General features: G+C 46.1%; 1 protein-coding gene across 2 annotated transcripts in view; it reads right to left on the bottom strand.

The window, feature by feature from the left end:
• The window catches only part of LOC127452695 (cell migration-inducing and hyaluronan-binding protein-like), a 301,080-nt gene that overhangs the window by 94,378 nt on the left and 189,760 nt on the right, over positions 1-16,942 (bottom strand). For both annotated transcript variants that reach the window (XM_051718318.1, XM_051718314.1), the window contains exon 13: positions 13,144-13,353. In XM_051718318.1, the coding sequence (XP_051574278.1) occupies positions 13,144-13,353 (210 nt within the window). The remainder of the gene's footprint in view (positions 1-13,143; positions 13,354-16,942) is intronic.

Here is a 16,942-nt window from a genome sequence, read left to right on the forward strand (position 1 = left end):
GTGTAACGTAATGCATTCTGGTTGAATCACTGATCAAATATTTTAAACGAACCAGTATATTCAGATGTTAACATGTGCAGCACATTTTGTAGGTTCCCCATTAAAGAACCTTTATTTTATAGTGCTGGGTTCTTCATCGAGATTTTGTCTAGATGTTAGACAATTCAGCAGTTACCAAACCATTACTTTCAGATTTGCCATCACACGGACATTTAGCTAAAGAGCTTTCTCCCTTGTGGGATCTCAGTCAATTTCAAAACCCATCCAGAATTCCCATTTTAAACATCTTACTAAATCATTAATGGAATAGTTCAGCCAAAAGCAAAAATTCAGTCATCATTTAGCCTTTGTTTGACTTTCTTTCTTGCATGGAACACAAAAATATTCTTAAGAATCTCTGAGCTGCTCAATTTGAAAGCATTTTGTTACCAGAGGTTGTCAAGCTCCAGAATGACAAAAAACAAAAACAAAACAAAAAAACAATAAGAGCACCATAAAAGTAATCCTATATTCCACTATATTCCATGTCTTCAGAACTAATATCATAGCTTTGTGTGAGGATTTCCCATTCCACAAGTTCCACATTGTGTGATATATTGGGTTATGACACGAGAACAGTGCTGTTTGGCGTCAATGACGTCTTACAAGACCTGGTGTGGCACATCATCTGCAAAGACAAATTAAAGTTCATATCTACGGCAGAGGGGACAATTTTCAGTGAATACTGACTTAAAGTTTGGTCAAAGCTATTGTATGGTTTTCAGAGGTTTTGTAAACAAAGTAGGAAAAAACACTATACGATATTTCCCTAAAAGATGTCAGCTATCCACTAATTTGAAGTCATGCTCACCTAAGAGCCTGAGGTGAGGATGATACACTGCACTCTGTGGTAACACATGCAACTGCAGTCAAAATATCAGCTGCTCAGTGTGAGCTGGCAAAGAAACAATTTTTGGGGACTGAAAGCAATTCCATTAATCCCTTTTAAAGAAATAGGTGAATTGTAAACTATCCCAGTGTGTGATACAACCACCGCTGGGCAATATAACATTTAGCCTTGTTAAAAGCATTAGAGGCAACCCTTGTCAGAGAGTTACTCCTGTCAGAGCTCTGAGGTTGGGATGAGCCCCCCCGCTAACTTCAAGATAAAATCTTACCATGCTATCACAAACGAATAATGTGACTTCTTGAGCGTAACTTCTCACCTTATCTCCTGTGAAGAAATAAAGCAGCTTACAGTGGAAGAACTACATCTTTGTGTGGTGTTTGAACTATAGCTTCACGCTCTTGAGAAGAGCCGAGAACAGCCCGCCATTCAGCAAAATTGTAGATTCCGAATCCTGTTTTGTTGAGCTATGATCATTCATATTTAACTAGTTTGAGTTGAAAGACGACAATTTTTTTTGTTTTTTTGAGGTTATACATGGTGCTGACCCCTCTACAAAGTAAACAATCTGTTGGACCTTTTACAAGACAAGAATATCTGCCATTTGGATCTATGCCTTCACTGAAGGCATGAAAACGTCATGGTTACTGGTGTAACCTCCGTTCCCTGATGGAGGGAACGAGACGTTGGTGTCGATGTAGTGACACTAGGGGTCACTCTTGGGAGCCCGAGACACCTCTGGTCTTTGATAAAAGGCCAATGAAAATTGGCGAGTGGTATTTGCATGCCACTCCCCGAACATACGGGTATAAAAGGAGCTGGTATGCAACCACTCATTCAGGTTTTACGCTGAGGAGCCGATATAAGGTCCGGCCATTTCAGCGGGTAGTTCAGCGTTGTGGCAGGAGGGACCAACGTCTCGTTCCCTCCATCAGGGAACGGAGGTTACACCAGTAACCATGACGTTCCCTATCTGTCACTCACTCGACGTTGGTGTCGATGTAGTGACACTAGGGGTCCCTATACAAAACGCCACAAGGCTGAACTGTGTTACGTGAACTGGCGGTGTGTGGTGGGCAGACTTGCTGTGTGCCTCATAGCCAGCACACCAGGTCGACACGTAACCTCCCCCAACACAGTTATGAGTGTCGAACGGCCCTTTTTGGGGACAAGTCGACTACCCAGAGATAGAGACAGGCTTAACCCAGTCATGGCCTCTTTCCCCTTCTCTTTTTCCACTCCCTAAAAAAGAAGGGGGATTATCCGACTGGGCCGCCAGGTCTAGTCGGGGGGTGTCCCTCCCAAGGGGAGGACACCGCGGAGACCACACCTCGCCCCAAGAGAGGGGGGGATATTTAAGTGGAAGAATACATCACATGGTCTTTCCAACCATGTGGAGAGCCTTCAAGGTAGATCCTACCCAATGGGGGAGGAGTTACTATAACATGGAGACTGAGGGGCTCTGCCCAAGGAAGACGCAGTTTGCCAGTAGGGAAACGAACTAGCGGAAGATATAGATCGCATGGGGTTAGCCTTACAGGGAACCGCCACATGCGGAGCACCTACCCCAGAACCGGGCTCTTAGTTAGCGCGTGTACTGGGCCGGCAGCGAGTCTCTCCGAAAAATCGACTGCCACAGGGCTCGGAGGAAGTCAACCAGGGAACAACCTTTGTGAACACTACTGGGAATTAACAGCGCACGTCTTCAGCTCAAAAGGAGGTGGAAGGCGCTATGTGCAAGCGATACACCCGGCCGGCTATCCCGGGCTTATCCGCTTGTGTTGCGTGCCACTACCTGGGACGAAACCGGTTCCACCCGGAGGTTGTAGAACCTTGCAAAGGTGTTGGGTGTTGCCCAGCCCGCTGCTCTACAAATGTCTGTTAGAGAGGCACCTCTGGCCAGAGCCCAAGAAGCCGCCACACCCCTGGTAGAATGGGCCCGTAGCCCTACCGGGGGCGGCATGTCTTGGGCGAGATATGCCATAGATATGGCATCAACAAGCCAGTGGGCGATCCTCTGCTTGGAGACAGCGCTTCCTTTCCGCTGTGCACCGAAGCAGACAAAGAGCTGCTCAGAGAGTCTAAAGCTCTGCGTGCGATCCAAATAGATGCGCAAAGCGCGCACCGGACACAGCAACGCCAGGGCTGGGTCTGCCTCCTCCTGGGGCAGCGCTTGCAGGTTCACCACCTGGTCTCTAAAAGGAGTGGTGGGAACCTTGGGCACATAGCCCGGTCGGGGGTCTCAGGATCACGTGAGAATAGCCCGGACCGAACTCCAGGCACATTTCGCTGACAGAGAATGCTTGCAGGTCACCTACCCTCTTGATGGAAGTGAGCGCAGTCAGGAGGGCAGTCTTCAAGGAGAGTGCCTTAAGCCCGGCTGACTGCAAAACTCAAAGGGGGCTCTCTGTAGACCCTGAAAAACTACAGAGGTCCGATGAGGGAACAAGGCGTGGCCTGGAGGGATTCAGCCTCCTGGCGCCTCTTAGGAACCTGATGATCAGATCATGCTTCCCTAAGGACTCACCGTCGACTGCGTCATGGCGTGCTGCTATGGCAGCAACGTACACCTTCAAGGTGGAAGGGGACAGCCTCCCTTCCAACCTCTCTTGCAGGAAGGAAAGCACTGATCTGACTGCGCACCTCTGGGGGTCTTCCTGATGGGAAGAACACCACTTAGCGAACAGACACCACTTAAAGGCATACAGGCGCCTCGTAGAGGGAGCCCTAGCCTGAGTGAATGTGTCTACCACCGCAGGTGGGAGACGGCTTAGGTCTTCCGCGTCCCGTCCAGGGGCCAGACATGGAGATTCCAGAGGTCTGGGCGCGGGTGCCGAATGGTGCCCCTTCCCTGAGAAAGAAGGCCTTTCTCAGGGGAATTTGCCCGGGGGAGCTGTCACGAGGAGCGTGAGGTCCGAGCACCACGTCTGGGCGGGCCAGTAGGGTGCTTACCAGGACGACCTTCTCCTCGTCCTCCCTGACCTTGCACAGGGTCTGTGCGAGCAGGCTCACTGGGGAAAACGCATATTTGCGAATGCCAGGGGACCAGCTGTGCCAGCGCGTCTATGCCGAGGAAGGCCTCGGTGAGGGCGTACCAGAGCGGGCAGTGGGAGGATTCTTGGGAGGCGAACAGGTGCACCTGTGCCTGACTGAATCGACTCCAAATCAGCTGGACCACCTGAAGGTGGAGTCTCCACTCTCCCCTGCGGGGAACCTGCCGTGACAGCGCGTCCGCTGTAACGTTGAGGTTGCCCGGGATATGAGTGGCTCGCAGCGACTTGAGGTGCTGCTGACTCCGGAGGAGGAGACGGCGGGCGAGTTGTGACATACAGCGGGAGCGCAGACCGCCTTGGCGGTTGACATATGCTACCGCTGCCGTGCTGTCTGTCCGAACTAGCACGTGCTTGCCCTGGATCAACGGCCGGAACCTCCGCAGGGCGAGCAGAATTGCCAGTAACTCGAGGCAGTTGATGTGCCAACGCAGCCGCGGACCCGTCCAGAGGCCGGTGGCTGCGTGCCCGTTGCAAACAGCGCCCCAGCCCGTCTTGGAGGCGTCTGTCGTGACCACGATGCGCCTGGAGACCAGTTCTAGAGGAACACCTGCTCGTAGAAACGAGAGGTCGGTCCAAGGGCTGAAAAGACGGTGACAGACCGGTGTAATGGCCACGCGGTGTGTCCCGTGGCGCCATGCCCGTCTCGGGACTCGAGTCTGGAGCCAGTGCTGAAGCGGCCTCATATGCATCAACCCGAGCGGGGTGGCCACCGCCGAGGACGCCATATGCCCCAGGAGCCTCTGAAAATGTTTCAGTGGAACCGCTGTTTTCTGTTTGAACGCCTTCAAACAGGCCAGCACCGACTGGGCGCGCTCGTTCATAAGGTGCGCCGTCAAGGAGACTTGAGTCCAACTCCAAACCGAGAAAAGAGATGCTCTGAACCGGGAGGAGCTTGCTCTTTTCCCAGCTGACCCGAAGCCCTAGTCGGCTGAGGTGTGAGAGCACCAGGTCCCTGTGTGCGCATAACCCGTCTCGAGAGTGAGCTAGGATTAGCCAGTCGTCGAGATAGTTGAGAATGCGAATGCCCACCTCCCTTAACGGGGCAAGGGCAGCCTCTGCGATCTTCGTAAAGACGCGAGGAGACAGGGACAGGCCGAAAGGGAGGACTTGTACCGATACGCCTGACCCTCAAACGCAAACCGCAGGAAGGGTCTGTGTCGAGGAAGGATCGAGACGTGAAAGTACGCATCCTTCGGGTCTACCGCCGCGAACCAATCTTGATGCCGGACGCTCGCTAGAATGCGTCTTTGCGTCAGCATCTTGAACGGGAGTCTGTGTAAGGCCCGGTTCAGTACTCGCAGGTCCAAGATTGGCCGCAACCCACCGCCTTTTTTCGGTACAATGAAGTAGGGGCTGTAAAACCCCCTCTTCATCTCGGCTGGAGGGACAGGTTCTATCGCGTCCTTCCGTAGGAGGGTAGCGATCTCCGCGCAAGGTAGCAGCGTTTCCATCTTTCACCAAGGTGAAGTGGACACCGCTGGACCTGGGCGGATGCCCAGCGAAGTGAATCGTGCAGCCGAGTCGGACGGTCCGGACCAGCCCTCGCGACGGACTGGAAAGCGCAAGCCATGCACCCGAGTTCCGCGCAAGGGGGACCAAAGGGACAACGTCATCGGATGTACCGGCGGGTGGGGCCTCGCGGCGGGGCGGAGCCTGAGGTGCCACACCCCATCGTGGCCGTGCTGAGTCAGAGGACATCGAGCACTTACCTGGCTCCTTGTGACCACCCCCGGAACAGCCTGGGACGGGGGAGGAAGAGGCCTGTCCTCATGACCCGTGGAGACTGTCACATCGGGGGCAGATTTGTGCCACAGCTGGGCGCTCAGGGCGGGAGACCGCCGCTGGAGCGCCAACCTGCCAAATGGAGTGGTGGACGGTGGTCGTGATGCCAGCCGTACACACCGAATATGTGACCCAGGGAACAAGGAAACCACTCTTGCGGAGCTCTTGAGTACTGCAGCCACTTGGGCATGCAGCGCAATTAAATGCAAAAGGTAACAAAAAGAAGATCTGCTTACCAGCTCCAGAGCAGCGGGTTTCGTTGTCCCTGGGTCGCCCGTCTCAGGGGCGCTTCGAAGACCTCCGTGGGTTCTTCGGTGCCGGCTGTGAGACGGGTGGCGTCGGCTTCCTGCGGTGGGCTCCACGCCGGGGCCGGGCCGGAGGGGCGGGCTGCGGCGGAGCCGGTGCAGTCACCGCAGGGGGACGCCCTCGGCGATGAGTAGATGGGGGGATCTTGAGCCACGCCGGGGCAGGACAAGCCGGCTAGCACCCATCTACTGCTCTACCATCGAGAACTGCTGGGCAAAGTCCTCGACAGTGTCGCCGAATAGGCCCTCCTGGAAAATGGGGGCAGCAAGGGATCGTGTCCTGTTGGCCTCACCCATCTTGACCAGGTTGAGCCAAAGGTGGCGCTCCTGGACCACTAGTGTGGCCATCGTCCGCCCGGGAGACCGTGCCGTGACCTCCGTCGCTCGGAGAGCGAGGTCGGTCGTCGAGCGCAGTTCCTGCATCAATCCCGGGGCGGAACTACCCTCGTGCAGTTCCTTTAGCGCCTTGGCAGACTTGCAGGAGAGCCATGGCGTGCAGGGCGGAGGCGGCTTGTCCAGCAGCGCCGTAGGCTTCGACCGTCAGAGACAACGTAAACCTACAGGCCTTGGACGGGGCTTTGGGCACCCACGCCAGGTGGCGGCGCTCTGCGGGCATAGGTGCACCGCGAGCGCCTTTATCCACCGGGGGATTGCCGAATAACCCTTGGCCGCCCCACCATCGAGGGTAGTGAGAGCGGGGAAGCTGAAAAGATCGGGACCGGGCAGTAAAAGGTGCCTCCCGCGATCTTGTCAGCTCTTCATGCACTTCCGGGAAGAAAGGAACGGGGCGGGGCGTGGCTTTGAGCGGCGCCGCGAGCCCAGGAACCAATCACAGAGCCGCGAGGGTTCAGGGAAGAGCGGTGAAATCCACTCTAACCGACGCTCGCGGCTGTCCGGGAAAGCATGTCGTCATCTCCGCGTCAGCCTGTGACTGGGCGATCGACCCTGAAGGGAGGAGCCCAGCCGAGGCTTCCGACTGGACGAGCCCGCTCTCCGATGCTGCGCTCGAGAGCTCATCACTTTCGCGGGCTCCGAATAAGAGGTCGAACTCGCCGTGAGACGAGCCGGCGGACTCACCCGGAAGCCCGATCGGGGCAGACGAGCGTGCTGGGGGATGGGAGTTCCGCGGGGGGATACCCGGCGGAGGCGGTCCCATTGGGGTCCCCAAATCGCCCCCAGTGCTAGCCGCGCTGGCCTCAAACCCGTGGGTAAAAGGACCGAGGCGGGAGCCTCTGGGGTGGCTCGCTTCCTTACGAAGGCGAGCCGCGACCGCAACGTTGCCATGGACACATTCTCGCAATGAGAATGTGACCATCCACGAACGCTGTCTCCGCGTGAGCAGTGCCCAGACACGAAAGACAGTGATCGTGACCGTTAGAAGGCGAGAGATAACGAGCACAACCAGGAATAACACACAATCGGAAAAGCATCTTTAAAAGACGCGTCTTTAAAAAGACGTTCCGTGTGTGCGCTCTTTTAGAGAAATATATACTCTTTTAGAGGGGAAAAATGCTCTTCCAGAAAATATACTCTCTAGTTTTTCTGCCGAAGCGCCCAGGGGCGTTCTCTGCAGTGCACCAGTGCAGAGGAGGGAGAAGCCGCTGAAATGCGCCGTCAGATCCAGCAGGTGAATGAACAGTAGTATTCAGCTCAATGAGCATGACCGTTCGGCTCCGAAGAGAAAATCTGAATGAGTGGTTGCATACCAGCTCCTTTTATACCCGTATGTTCGGGGGAGTGGCATGCAAATACCACTCGCCAATTTTCATTGGCCTTTTATCAAAGACCAGAGGTGTCTCGGGCTCCCAAGAGTGACCCCTAGTGTCACTACATCGACACCAACGTCGAGTGAGTGACAGATAGGGAACAAATGTAATTTAATTTAAATTAAGTCACACCACTTTGGATTTATTTACATTGCACCCAATTCTGATTAGTATTTCAATTGCAACTGATTGTCCATACCGTCATTTTGCAAGTGATGAGATCGAATCCATTAGTTCTAGTGAAGTCAAAATGTGGTGTCTCTATATAGGTTGCTATGGTAATAACTTAAGCGTTAGCCTGATGACAAGGAAGTTTCTCTAACAACAACTGAGAGTAGCGGTCACTGTGGAAAGAGAAGATGGAAAACTGGACATGTGCCTCTGCTCATGTCTATCATGACAGCTTGTGACTGAAGTCTCATGCGCCTTGAGAGAACATGGCAATGGAGGCATTATTGTATTTTCACATTCATGCACGTAATGTGTTTGACACCTCTCGCTCATTCTCCAATTCACTATTCACTGTATAGCGAATACCTTATTTCACTTTATGGGAAAAGGGTAAAAATGATTGAAACACTACTTGTAAACAATACTGCACATTATAGCCTATATGACGTTACATGCACGTCAGGTCCCGAATGACAAAAAAGCTACTTGAAATACGATCAGACCGTTCAGATAGATCTGCATTTCCAAAATTAGAATTAAAATTACATGATGCCGATTAATCAAATTAATTGCAATTAAATGCATGTATTACAGTTTTTCTCGATTGCTTAAATAAATTTCTTGAAATGATGCCTCCTTTTCTCGAAACACTAAACACAAATCCATAACTTCTCACCCAATTCCCCAAACTTCCTATTTTCAGGTCAAAATGAAGCTCTCCACTCAAAACCATTCAATCTTGCTGAAAAACCAAACTTTGCCTTCAGACAAGACACACAAGCCCTCAAAAACACACTCTACATAGTCTTACACATTGGTGAGAAATTCAAAACGATACTACAAATAATAAGTTAATAAGTTATGTTGCTTGTGGTTCTACCCCTCAAAAACCTTTTCACATGATGAACACAAAAGACACAAATGTATACATTTGCACATTTGTTTTATTCCTTTATGTACTGTACAATACACCAAACAACAACAAAAAAATTATTCTGCCCCAGCATCCCATCTTTGGTCTGGGACAGGCCAGAGAATCTCATCAACATCACAGGCTATATTGGCCCTAGCCAGGCAGCGGGAATAAAATCCTCTTGCATGCCTGATCCACCCCTGGCACGCATCAACTGAAATGTCTATTCAGGCTTCTTTCATGGCCTGGAGGAGGTGAACACGGATGTGAGGTTCTCGGTCATACACTTTCCACCGCCATACCAAAAAAATTCCTCTATCGGGTTTAGAAAGGGAGAGTATGCAGGCAGAAAGATGTTGGAAAACCTCGGGTTATTGGTAAACCAGTCACGAACCAGAGCAGCACGATAGAAGCTGATGTTATCCCAAACAACAACAACGTGGCGAGGCTGCTCTGCTTGTGCTGGCTTAAGCTGGAACACACGCTCACTTAGACCATCAAGGAAACCAAGGAGGAGCATAGTGTTATAGGGCCCAAGAATGGCATGGTGGTGGAGTACCCCTCGTTGGGTGATGGCTGTGCACATAGTGACGTTCCCTCCTTGCTGGCCAGGGACATTCACAATAGCCCAATGGCCAATTATGTTCCTCCCCCTTCTTTTGGTCAAGTTAAATCCATCCTCATCAACAAAGATAATCTCATGGGGAACAGGCCGACCTTCAATCTCAAAGATTCTCTCCAAAACACATGAAACACAGTAGAGTAAATTACTACCCTGAAACGCAGTTCAAGAGGGCACAAATGGCAGACCACCATATGTACTTTGTGCTACAGTATAAACTGCTGTACTGCTATACTGTGATGGTACACAATACTTCATACAATATAAAAACTCATACTTGAACATGTTCCAGACATTGGTCTTTCACTCTGTCAGTTTCATTCGAAAGGGACGCGGTAGGCCCGTTTCATCCGAACCCTGTGCTTTCGGAGGATGCGATCAGTTGTGGAGAGGCTGATGGAATTTATCCCTTGAAATTGGTGATTGTCTTCAATCACACTCCTTTGAATTTCTCGCAGGCGGGATTACATTGTTGGCAATGACCATATTTACCAGCTCCTTCTCTTGCTCCTCCGACAAAAGCCTTAGCCTGCCTCCACCTGGTGGTCATCTCTGTGTCCTACAAAATTAGAAGTACTGATTACTGTAACTGTAACATCCTTTACAAAATGGAAGCATACAGAAACTCTGTATGTGAGGCAATTTGATGCATTTCTTTTTATTAGTATAGTGCAACAGCTACAGTACATGTATGTGTTGTAACAGCACAGAGTACAGCTCCCAAAAGTTACAGAGAGCAGTCTGAAGTACATCTACCTGTTTTCCTCCCTGAAGGTTCTTATGATCGAGGCGACGGTGAAGCGACTCAAGTTTGGCTGTACTCGTTGCCCAGCCTCCCTCATAGTCATACCATGGACAAGGACATGGTCAACTAGAGTGGCACAAATTTCATCCGAGACTGCTTGTCTGCTTGTCTGCTTGTCTCCTTCCCCTTCCTCTTCCTCTTCCTCTTCCCTGTTGTTGTCGTCATCGTCATCCTCCTCCTTCACGTCTCTCTGGATCCATTGTTCCAAAACTGAATGAACTGACTTGGGCCCTTTTATCTATCTATTGAAGGTTCTGATTGGTGCATGATCAATTTTGACTCTTAGTGTTTCCACCTGGGTAATTGTGTGCTAATTGAGCTCAAGCTGTGCTGACTTGGGTGAACAATACTGAATGCTAGTACTTTCTAAATGACCACATGGTGTAGGCAATGAGAAATGAAGGGATTTGTGTGTAGAGTTTTGCAGTGACAGTTCAACAAATCTGACTCATGTGTCAAAACAGGGGAATAGTGTTGTTAGTTTAGGGAAATGGGTGTGCTTTTTGATAAATGGTGTTATGATTTTGAAATTTTAGTTAAAAAGCCTGGTTATAGTGTTTAAGCAATCAAGAAAAACTGTAATATTTGCTGAGAAAGTTCCCCAGATAAATATAATAATAACAATATTTATAAATATAATAAAATATAATACTTATAATAATTCAGATAATACAAAGACATTACATTATTGTGGCAGACAAGTGACTAGACAAAAAGTGGCTTTAGTACTTAATATATTGTTTTTTTTTTCCAAATCCATACCATTGACCAAAAGCCTGTCATTGGCCTAAAGTCCACAGCAATCCATTTTGTTAATCTGTCCGAGGTAGACATAAGGTCTGTTCTCACAGGATGCATTCTTGCATCTGTCTGTGGTACTGTTGTTGCTCTATGTACACATGTCAGACAAACACTTCACACTGTGTTATTTTTTTTAACAGTTTATTATTTTATACTATATAATTATTTGCATTGAAATAAATCATGCTAAATCAACAGCCTTACCCAAAAAAAGTTAACAGTAAAACTTTAATAGCATTTCAAACTAAATGTGGTAAAAATATGGTTTGGATCTGGTTTTTAAAAAATGAGATTTTATGTGTTTTTTGCTGTTCAGACTACACTTACAGTAACTAAAATTTGTATAGCTGGACATGCCAAAAATTTGATTTTTGCTGCCTGTCTGTGTAAAGTTCGGATTTCTGACTACCCTGTCTTCCATCCTGAAAGCATGAGTTTGAGTCTTGCAAAGAGCAAAGAGGTGTGGTTTGTCAAATAAGAGCAGACAGCTGACAGACAACTAGACATCACAATGATTGGAGGTGCAGCCACTGCAGGCAGGCATTGGGCATATTATACCATAGACATTTTCAGTATTTTCAGGCTCCCTTCTTTGAACTTCTCCTCAACTCCCTGTACTGGTCATTTATGCACTTTGTTGTAAGTCACTTTAGTAAAAAAGTATCTTCAACAAACACAAATGGAAATGTAGAGCAACCAAAGCCTGGTGACCAAAAGCTTGCAGGTTTGAACCCCACAAACTTGCAGGTTTGAACCCCTCCTTTTTCACCATTGTGCCCATTGATAAAGTCACCTCACCTCAGGTTATTTTTATGGGACTGTCAGAGTGGGTGCCATGTTCTACTGTATGTAGATCGGTAAATCTGCCCGGCCTATAAATTGCCCTAATTTTTAGATTATCATATCATCCAATAATCGTGCAGGGAGAATTCAGGTATTTCAGCACAAAACTCTTATTTGTTAATTACTTGCAGCTTCACCAGCCACTACATTTAAATGATGTCATTGTCATTCTTTTGAGCACAAATACTTTCTGTGTGCTATTTTCCTGCTGCAGTTAACATTACACTATTAATTCAAGATGTTTTTTTTTTTTTTAATCATGGCAACAGTAATTCACCAAATGATGAACAAATATTGGAGAAGAGCATTATAAAAAGGAAAATACACTCACTGAGCACTTTACTAGGAACACCTGTACACCTACTTATTCATGCGATTATCTAAAATGTAAACGCTTGTTGATGAGAGAGATCAACAGAGAATAGTCAGACTGGTTTGAGCTTACAGAAAGGCTTTGGTAACTCAGATAACCACTCTGTACAATTGTAGTGAGCAGAATAGTATCTCAGAATGCACAACACATCAAACCTTGAGGCGGATGGGCTACAACAGCAGAAGACAACGTCGGGCACTTTATTAGGACCATTGTGTTCTTAATAAAGTGCTCAGTGAGTGTATCTAGACACACTGTGCCATTTTAAAGAGCCGATATAGGTGTGTGGATTGCAGCGGTAGAGTGATGCTGTAAAGTCCCAGTAAAGTCACCCACAAGGGTGGCTATGGCTCAGGTGGTAGAGCAGATTGTCCACTTATCACAAGGTTGGTGGTTCAATTCCCAGCCCACATAACTCCACATGCCAAAGTGTCCTTGGGCAAGTCACCAAACCCCAAGTTGCTCCCAATGGCAGGCTAGCACCTTGCATGGCAGCTCTGCCATCATTGGTGTGAGTGTGAGTGTGTGAGTGTGTGTGTGTGTGTGTGAATGGGTGAATGTGTCACAGTGTAAAGCACTTTGAAAACTGCTAAGGCTAAAAAAGCACTATATAAGTGCAGACCATTTAAAGTGTGCCAAATCACAGATCCATATAAGTCAACCACCAGTTTTATGACATCATTGTGTGAAAGTTGTGGAAACAACTACTATTGGGCCTGGTCATATATAAATATTCCAGTCTGTTTAATGTTTAACAGAGTTGGACTCAGCATGGATGTCTTTTAGCAACTGCAACCCCCTGGCCTTTGTGCCTGAAACTTACCAGCAGCCCGTTGGAGCCATGAATTGTGACACATCGGGAGAAGGAGTGATGAATGGACAAATCTTTTACATAAGTAGGTGGGTCGTAGCCTCCTTTCTGATCTACGTCCCCATTCATATGGAAGTGAACAGGGTAGTGTCCCAAAGACTGCTGTCCCATATGCTTTAACTCCACTCCTGCTACATGCACCGAGCGGAACCCTCGCTCCATCTGAAGAGAAAACAGAGAGAGAGGAAACTAAAACCACTTTCTACTTCTTACTTGGATAATACAAATGTCTATATGGCCTGTTTACACCTGGTATTAACATCAATTTCAGGTGATCTAATCACAAGTGGTCAGCCCAGACAAATCGCTGTTTAAACCTGATATTAACATGCATCGCAAATGCATCTCCTGTGACCAGTTGTTATTGGATTTCAAGGGAAGGGTCTCTGATCTAATCACTTAGCACATCAGTCTGTTACTGCATGTTGATAAGGCACAAATAATTGGTAAAATGTTAGTTCCAAATACATTTTAATTAAAGGGATAGTTCACCCAAAAATGGAAAATTCTCTCATCATTTACTCACCTTCATGCCATCCCAGATGTGTATGACATCCTTTCTTCTGCAGAACAAAAACGAAGATTTTTAGAAAAGTATCTCATCTCTGTATGTCCATACAATGCAAGTGAATGGTGACCAGACCTTTCAAGCTCCAAAGATCACATAAAGGCAGCATAAAAGTATTCCAAATGACTCCAGTGGTTAAATCTATATCTCCAAAAGCAATATGATAGGCGTGGGTGTCCTTTTTTACTATATATCTCCACTTTCACTTTCAGTGGGATTTATATTAAAAAAAGTATAGAAATATTTATCTTTTTCTCACCCAAAATGATTGCATCACTTCAGTTATTTTAAACCACTGGAGTCAAATGGATTACTTTTATGCTGCCTTCATATGATTTTTTGAGCTTTTTAGGTCTGGTCACCATTCACCTGCACTGTATGGACCTACACAGCTGAAATATTCTTTTAAAAATGCTTGTTTGTGTTCAGCAGAAAAAACAAAAAAAACAACTTATACACATCTGGGATGGCATGAAAGTGAGTAAATGATGAGAGAATTTCCATTTTTGGGTGAACCATCCCTTTAAATCTCACCACAATTGTGGCATTTCGAGTGGAATGATCATTGTTATTTTAGTCTAGCATCTGAATTAACTGAATTTTAAATGTGTGCTTTACATGGACCCATGCAAGGAACAGTTCACCCAAAAATAAAAATTTACATCACTTACCCTCATGTTGCTACAAACCTGTATGACCTTCTTTCTATTGTGGAACACAAAAATAGTTTATTTTTATTTTTATTATTATTATTTAAAAAAAAATATTATTATGTTTTTATACCAGAACGCTCCTTTCCAATCAACAAAGTGACTGATGTCTATGGCCAAGGCAAGATTGTAAGTGAATAATAGCTTAAATTTCAGTCTGTTAATGACGCAAAGCCATCATGACTTTAGAAGACTTAGAATATAACACATGAGTCATATGGACTACTTTTATGATACTTTTATGGTGCTTTTTTGTTTTTTTTTATTTTAAACTTTACATCCCCTGGTTACTATTCACTTTCATTGAAAGGGAGCAGCAGGAACATTCTTCAAAACTTTTCCTTTTGTGTTCGAGTGAAGAAATGCATTCAAGTTTGGAACTATATGAGGGAAGGTAAATGATAAACACATTTTATTTTTGGGTGACATATCCCTTAAATATGGAATAAATGTGAAAATGTAAAACCTGAAACTACAGAAACTAGATGAAGTAAAGTCAAAAATGAGAAAAAAAAAGCAGGAAAGGAAGTAAGAAATCTTCACCCTTTCTGAATATGATTTGAGTGTGTCTGTAAGAACACTGTTTGAATGTATGCACAGACAGGAAGTAAATGTGTCAACCAGATTGATTAACTCTCTCTTCTCTCGTTCTCTCACGTCTGGCATGTCCACTTTCAGATTTCATGGCTGCCTCTTTTCAAGTCAAAGGATGTGAAATATGCCACATCTCATATCTGTGCAATACAGAAGAATGCAAGTGAAACTGAAATTATATGATGTTTCTCAGGGGAAAATGGCAAACTTTAATTTTTAAAGCCATTTTAATTACTCATCCTTTTGAATAGCCAAATTTATAGTTTCACCCCTACAGTCTGACATTTCTCTATATTTTTCATAAATTAAATTAGCCTGTCTGTCAAATATCATAAGAATGTGACAGTATGGCATTGGAAGCCACTTTCATGACCTCCCTTGTGGCTGAAGACCATAAACTAGACCCCAAAAATTAGGAAATCTTCTGGTCAGAAGATTTCCTGATTTTCAAGTGGGTCAGAGGGTTCATTACTCTAATTGAGGAGGTCGAACATGTTTTTCAGTGAGTGTGTGAGGGAAGAGACATTTTTTGATATTTTTAACTAATATTGTGTTATTAACAAATCCTCCCTCTACAAATGCGGATCTGGCTGTGTTTTACTGAACACATTCCAACCAACTAGAACATTTATGACTTGAGACCAAAAACATAAACATTTAAAACAAGCTGCCAAGAGGTATATTAAAAAAAACAATACCTCAAAAGACTGTTAGCATCATGAAGACTGTAACCACTATGAAAAATAAAGTTCATCCAAACATTACATTTTGTCATAATTTACTCACCCTCATGTTATTCCATACCTGAATGACTTTCTTTCTTCCGTAGAACTTTAACAGAATGTCATTTGACTAATCACAACACACCAATGCCTAGTTGTTATAGGGAGAAATTTCTTCTTGAGTGGAGAAAAGGGGCAACCTTCTCCATGACAGCGAAGGTTAGGAGGAGAAAGGAACTGCAAGATTTGGGCCAATTAGTAGAGAGGTCAGCTACTTGAGGTCCCCCATCACATACACATACACACACATGATACTGACAGACTCTTCACACGAGCCGAAGTAAAAAATAATTCCATTCAGCTTGTTTGACAAAGTGTTAATGTCTTACGAGAGGTGCCATTGTTGCAATAATTCACTCTGGGTGTGAACATTTGTGTTTGGAGGGTGATACTCCACTAAGGGAGCATTTGAGGCTGAGAAATACACTGCAAAAATCATTTTCTTACTCAGTGTGTTTTTGTATTATTTTCCAGTACAAATATCTAAACAACCTTAAAACAAGACACACCCACTTGAGAAGCAAAATAAGGGCAGATATTAAGGAGGGAATGAGTTGCGCACAGTGAAAGTGTTTTTTTGCACTTGTTTCGGTGCCATATTCAGTATAGGAACTATGCAGATCAGGCAATGTTGCAAATGCACCCAAAAAATCTGTGCTGAACGCAATATTTATGGCACACTCCCGATCTTGGGGGCCAGTTCTGAGAACTACAGGTATATAGCGGAGGATGCAGCAGATCACCGCAAACTGGCACAAATAACTGTACAGCATCACTTCACTACTGTGATCCAGACACCAGAATCATCACTTTAACATGCCGAAAGTACACTTGACTACACCGTGCATCTGGATATATGCCAGGTTATGATGCTCTTCTCCATCATTTAATCATGATTTATTGAATTACTGCTGCCATGATCAGTAGAAAATGTACACAAACATCTCTTGAAAATAAAATTCAGCTTATTCTCATGCAGTAATAACAAATAGCACAAAGTTTTGTGAATGAAGTTCAATCTATAACAAGATTTATTATAATTTATAATAATTTATTATAGAAAGGAGGCTTAAAGGAATGGCAGTGACTTTATATAA

The sequence above is a fragment of the Myxocyprinus asiaticus genome, chromosome 2 (assembly GCF_019703515.2).
Source record: "Myxocyprinus asiaticus isolate MX2 ecotype Aquarium Trade chromosome 2, UBuf_Myxa_2, whole genome shotgun sequence".
NCBI classification, from domain to species: Eukaryota; Metazoa; Chordata; class Actinopteri; order Cypriniformes; family Catostomidae; genus Myxocyprinus; species Myxocyprinus asiaticus.